This window comes from Salmo salar, unplaced genomic scaffold (genome assembly GCF_905237065.1).
Source record: "Salmo salar unplaced genomic scaffold, Ssal_v3.1, whole genome shotgun sequence".
NCBI classification, from domain to species: domain Eukaryota; kingdom Metazoa; phylum Chordata; class Actinopteri; order Salmoniformes; family Salmonidae; genus Salmo; species Salmo salar.
Window position 1 is genome coordinate 88565 of NW_025548607.1, and position 6708 is coordinate 95272.

General features: G+C 38.2%; 1 protein-coding gene across 1 annotated transcript; it reads left to right on the plus strand.

Moving 5' to 3' along the window:
- Positions 1-283: 283 nt before the first annotated feature.
- On the plus strand, positions 284-2626 carry LOC106598709 (uncharacterized). Its single transcript, XM_045712544.1, has 5 exons — positions 284-878; positions 1087-1464; positions 1818-1955; positions 2189-2232; positions 2477-2626. The coding sequence occupies exons 1-5, from the start codon at positions 647-649 to the stop codon at positions 2624-2626; spliced, it is 942 nt and encodes a 313-aa protein (XP_045568500.1). The 5' UTR covers positions 284-646.
- The last annotated feature ends 4082 nt before the right edge of the window (positions 2627-6708 follow it).

A 6708-nucleotide genomic window follows, 5' to 3' on the forward strand; every position in this document is an offset into this window, starting at 1 on the left:
AGGCAGTTTTAAAACTTGCTAGTTGAATGCTATATATTCATGAATGCTAATTGGCTATATATATGAGACAATATACCACAGGTACAATGCAAACAACTTATTTACTGTTCTAATTATGTTGGTAACCTGTTTATAACAGCAATATGGCACCTTGGGTGGTTGTGGTATATGGCCAATATATCACAGCTAATGGCTGTATCCAGGAACTCTGTGTTAAAGGTCTAAAGGTCTACTTTAGGTCTAACATTAGACCTACTTCCTGACTACAGGTATAAAGGTCTACTTTAGGTCTAACATTAGACCTACTTCCTGACTACAGGTATGAAGGTCTACTTTAGGTCTAACATTAGGACTACTTCCTGACTACAGATATAAAGGTCTACTTTAGGTCTAACATTAGGGCTACTGCCTGATTACAGTTATAAAGGATTATAGGTCTATTAGCCTATTTTTAGCCTCTGTATAAGTGTATTTTCTGGTTTAAAGGTTAACTCAGTCATCAAAATGTGTGTTTGTTTCTTCGTAATGTCTATAGGTCTCTTAATGTGTTGCTATCTAAGGTGAACACCTCAAAGAAGCTGAATAATTTCCATTAACTTCACATTATTGTGAAACCTGTTTACCTCTATGCTAGACCCTCCCCTTAATGTCACACGAAAAGGTTTTCAGGGAAAAGGACCACAGGCTGAAAACCTTCCACTCGATCGAACCAATCGCTGCTCGTATGTCCTTTCATGGTATAGTACATCTAATCATGAACACAGAAATACACAGCAAAGACCTTTTTACTCAAAAACCCAGCTACTCTCTGACAGTCACCATCAGACCATCAGACCGCAACATGGACAGGCTGTGTGTCACCCTGATTGCATTCTTATGTGAGTAACTGTTTTACTTGGTCTTATAGCTGGATGAAAGCTGATTTCTTGATGTGGTTTTATGGTTGACCAGATTTCTTATCTTATTATTGTGATTTTGTGTGGACTGTGGTAAAGACATGACATTTACATTTTCATGTGGAGAAGTTTATGATGTCAAAGTGACATTCTGTGATTCATCCAAACACTGTTCCTCTGCTACCTGTAGGTGCTGTTTCCTCCAGTCAGGATGGGATCTCTGCAGCAGAGGTGGAGATGAGAGTCAGACCAGGAGACAACATCACTCTCTACTGTGACTGTAACATAACTTCTGGAATATACATAATGTGGTATAGGAACTGTTCTCACAAGTACCAGCCTCCTCTTGTTATTTTAACTAAGTTTTTAAGTTCCATCTCTCTCCCTGGATTTAATGTGTTATGGAACCCCTCTAACATCTCCTATGATCTACTGATTGAGAACATCACTGAATCTGACCTGGGACTCTACTACTGTGGGACTGTGAAGTACAAGTTTCAAGAAGGAAAACGAATGAAATATAAAGAGTTGGTCCACTGTGGAAACATCACCACTAGGATTTCACTTGGTAAGAACAGTTATTATTCTGTCTTTATCTTCCTGCTGTATCTTTGGTATTGGTTTCCTTGAATGAGAGTTACGCCAAAGTAAATGTATCTTATTTTGTATCAAGCCTCTGAGACTAATCTAAACTCATAAAATGTCCCCTCAAACTGATGTTTAACCAACCAAGAGTCATGACTAACAATAGATTATTGAGAAGGTCTTGATTGTTTCTAAGAGTGTAGTTCTGTTTCTGTTTAATGTTTTGTCCAGAAACCAGTCCTCCTGAGCCCTCCTCTTCCTCCCCTCCTCCTGTAGACTGTGGGCGAAAAAAGATTCTCAATGAATTTCTTAATGTTTTCTTGTGTTTATGTCCAGAAACCAGTCCTCCTGAGCCATCCTCATCCTCCCCTCCTCCTGTAGACTGTGGTCTGTGTTGGATGTTGCTGTTCAGTCTGTGTCCTGTGTCTGCTCTCCTCTACTCTGCCTGCGTCTACTCCTTCTATAGAACAACAGGTACACTGACTCTCTCACTCTCTGTCAGGATTGACTTTTTCACTCATTCATGTTTTAAGTCTGGGTACTCCTAATCAATCTTACCTATTATTTAAATAATTACCTACGTTTTAAACCTTTGTTTTTTTTAAATCATTTAGACCGCAGTATTTAAACATCTACCAACTTTAAACTGAACTATCCTAGTTTGACCTTAACTTGGTGTTTTAATGATGCTAACTCTTCCTCTGCAGCTCCAACTGAGACTCCGGTTCCTCTGAACAGGACTTCAACCAGGGTAAGTGACAGCAGAGAGCAGACTACTGTCAAAGTGGGTATTGTAGTTTTATTTTGGGAAGCCATCTTAATTTGAAGTCCATGTGTTTGGTAACCCAGTATTATTGAAATTGTATTTTAAATGGCAGATATAGTCATAAAAAACAGAAGGTAAAAAGTAACAATACATAATGTATAATCCTAATGTATGATGATAAATCATTAATATTAACAGATTATTATTATCTCTCGCGCTCATACTTCAGTACATACACATCTATCAATACCAACAGTGTGAGACCTATACCAGTCATCAATACCAGCAGAGTGAGACCTATACCAGCCATCAATACCAGCAGACTGATACCATTACCATCCATCAATACCAGCAGAGTGTGAGACCTATACCAATGTAGCTGGGAGGGCATTATTTTTAAGAGTTACTTAATTTTTTTTACCTTTTCATACAAGTGATTTATTTTTAAACTTTTGTCTGTAACCTTTTAATAATAATAACAATAGTGATTTAGAAAATGTGGTTAAGATCAGGGAATAATGGTTAAATAGCTGTTGTTACAGTCTTAGTTTGTAATTCTAGGTGTTAAAGTTCATTGTTTTCCATTTGTAAGTGTATTGATATGTGTTAATGTAGCTGAATAAATATTGATTCAGTTTAATTACATTTTATTTGATTATTTATTTGTCTCCCCTTAACTTCTCTTAGAGCGTGAGGTCATTATATTTGGTTTGACAAATGCTCCAGCAAACCAATCAGAGCAATTTGAGGGTGTGGGTAGATGTGAAGGGTTGAGACTTTGGTGAAGAAGGTGTGGCTTAGAAATAAAGAGGGTGTGGCTTTAGAGGATGACTGAGATGCATATAAAGAGCATGGAGGTTAAGGGGTGTGACGTATATGTTAAGGGTGTGATTTATATGTTAAGGGGTGTGATTTATATGTTAAGGGGTGTGATTTATATGTTAAGGGGTGTGATTTATATGTTAAGAGGTGTGATTTAAATGTTAAGGGGTGTGGTTTATATGTTAAGGTGTTATTTAAATGTTAAGGGGTGTGGTTTATATGTTAAGGGGGTAATTTATATGTTAAGAGGTGTGATTTAAATGTTAAGGGGTGTGGTTTATATGTTAAGGTGTGTGGTTTATATGTTAAGGTGTGATTTAAATGTTAAGTGGGGTGGTTTATATGTTAAGAGGTGTGATTTATATGTTAAGGGGTGTGATTTATATGTTAAGGAGTGTGATTTATATGTTAAGAGGTGTGATTTAAATGTTAAGGGGTGTGGTTTATATATTAAGGGGTGTGATTTATATGTTAAGGGGGAGATTTATATGTTAAGGGGTGTGATTTATATGTTAAGAGGTGTGATTTAAATGTTAAGGGGTGTGGTTTATATGTTAAGGTGTGTGGTTTATATGTTAAGGTGTGATTTAAATGTTAAGGGGTGTGGTTTATATGTTAAGGGGTGTAATTTATATGTTAAGAGGTGTGATTTAAATGTTAAGGGGTGTGGTTAAATGTTAAGGGGTGTGGTTTAAATGTTAAGGGGTGTGGTTTATATGTTAAGGTGTGTGGTTTATATGTTAAGGTGTGATTTAAATGTTAAGGGGTGTGGTTTATATGTTAAGGGGTGTAATTTATATGTTAAGAGGTGTGATTTAAATGTTAAGGGGTGTGGTTAAATGTTAAGGGGTGTGGTTTAAATGTTAAGGGGTGTGGTTTATATGTTAAGGGGTGTAATTTATATGTTAAGGTGTGATTTAAATGTTAAGGGGTGTGGTTTAAATGTTAAGAGGTGTGGTTTATATGATAAGAGGTGTGATTTAAATGTTAAGAGGTGTGGTTTTAGTGGAATACAGAGTTGTTGAGTAGAACCAGAGTAGTTTCTATGGTTTCATAAACATGAAGCCCAGGGCTCTTTAACCCTGTTCCTGGAAACCTACAGGATGGTAGTTTTTCACTCCAACCCTAATCTAGCACAAATAATAATTAGCTCGTTGATAAACTGATTCGGGTTAGTTACAACTGGGGTTGGATATCCCTGACCCTGTATATGGTTGAACATTTTAAGTTTTAAATGAAGCTCTGTGAAGCTTTCAGTGAAAGCACATTATCGATAGAGTTACATAGTGAAACCAGATTAATTATACTACATTATCAATGGAGTTACATAGTGAAATCAGGTGAATTATACCACATAATTAGAGTAACATAGTGAAATCAGGTTAATTATACCACATTATCAATAGAGTTACATAATGTAATCAGGTTAATTATACTACATTATAGATAGAGTTACATAGTGAAATCAGGTTGATTATACAACAAAACAGTAGTCTCTGAAAAAGCATGATTTAATTCCAGAAGTTAACCATTAGATGTATTTTCAACAAATACTAATCATACATGAAAAGTAGATAATTTCATCTGAATGAAGAGCAGATACAACAGAAAGTGCATGTTCAATCTATTAAAAGTGGAAAATAAATGTAAAAACTTTGAATGTAACCAAATTAAAGCCTTTTGGTGACACTTCCTTAGTGGTTGGCATTTTCTGATTAATATCTGCATTTTTCCCAGATCAGATTACCACAGTAGAACAGTCCCAGATCAGATCATCACACTGGTACAGTCCCATGTCAGATTACCACAGTAGTACAGTCCCAGGTCAGATTACCACAGTAGACAAGTCCCAGTTTTAGATTAGCACAGTAGTACAGTCCCAGGTCAGATTACCACAGTAATACAGTCCAAGGTCAGATTACCACAGTAGTAGAGTCCCAGGTCAGATTACTACAGTAGTACAGTCCCAGGTTTAGATTACTACAGTAGTACAGTCCCAGGTTAGATTACCACAATAAAAAAGTCCAAGGTCAGATTACCACAGTAACACAGTCCCAGGTCAGATAACCACAGTAGTACAGTCCCGGGTCAGATTACTATAGTAGTACAGTCCCAGGTTAGATTACCACAATATAAAAGTCCAAGGTCAGATTACCACAGTAACACAGCCCCAGGTCAGATAACCACAGTAGTACAGTCCCGGGTCAGATTACCACAGTAGAACAGTCATAGGTCAGATTACCACAGTACTAGAGTCCCAGGTCAGATTACCACAGTTGCAGAGTCCCAGGTCAGATTACCACAATAGGACAGTCACCAGTCTGGTTTCCAAAGTACTACACTCCCAGGTCAGGTTACTACATTATTAGAGTCCCAGGTGAGATTACCACAGTAGTAGAGTCCCAGGTCAGGTTACCACAGTAGTACATTCCCAGGCAGATTACTACAGTAGTACAGACCCAAGTTAGATTACCACAGTAGTAGAGTCCCAGGTCAGATTACCACAGTAGACCAGTCCCAGGTCAGATTACCACAGTAGTACAGTCCCTGGTCAGATTACCACAGCAGTAGAGTCCCAGGTCAGATTACCACAGTGGAACCGTCCCAGGTCAGATAACCATAGTAGTACAGTACCGGGTAAGATTACCACAGTAGAACAGTCACCGGTCTAAATTCCAAATTAGTACAGTCCCAGGTCAGGTTACTACAGTATTTCAGTCATAATGTCCTAGGGTTGTCATCTGATGAAGATCATCAAAGGTTAGTGCTGCATTTAGCTGTCTTCTGGGTTTTTGTGACATTATATGCTAGCTTGAAAAATGGGTGTCTGATTATTTCTGGCTTGGTACTCTGCTGACATAATCTAATGTTTTGCTTTCGTTGTAAAGCCTTTTTGAAATCGGACAGTGTGGTTAGATTAATGAGAGTCTTGTCTTTAAAATTGTGTAAAGTAGTCATATGTTTGAGAAATTGAAGTAATAGCATTTCTAAGGTATTTGAATAACGCGCCACGGGATTCCACTGGCTGTTGAGTAGGTGGGACGATTTCGTCCCACCCACCCTAGAGAGGCTAAAACCCTATTATGCACGTTCAACGGAGAGTGAACAGTGGGAGTCTACAGAGAACGGTAAACCTGTTCTTTTGGCTGATACCGTTATATCCTTTGGTTCTTCTCATGCTAGGTCTGTGCATGATGAGAAAGATGTTCCTGGTCCCGACGATTGCATACTGCAAGGTAGATTGAAAAATTCAGACACTGGATATTTTGGACGACCTTCTTACTCATCTACCTGTTGATGGGCGAAAAGAGATGGTTGGTCTGATTCGGAAATTTCCAGTGTTGTTTTCTGATACACCAACACGTACAAACTAGATAGAGCATGATATTGACATTGGAGATGCTGACCCCATTCGTCAGCGGTTCTATAGAGTTTCTGTAGAGAAACTGCGTTGTCTGGATGCTGAGGTCAGGTACATGCTGGAGAGTAAGATAGCAGAGCCGTCTTTCTCCAGTTGGGCTTCTCCCTGTATCTTGGTCAGTAAACCGGAGGGAACAAACAGATTTTGTACGGACTACCGTAAGGTAAACGCTGTCACTAAGCCAGATTCATTTCCTCTTCCTCGGATGGAGGACTGCG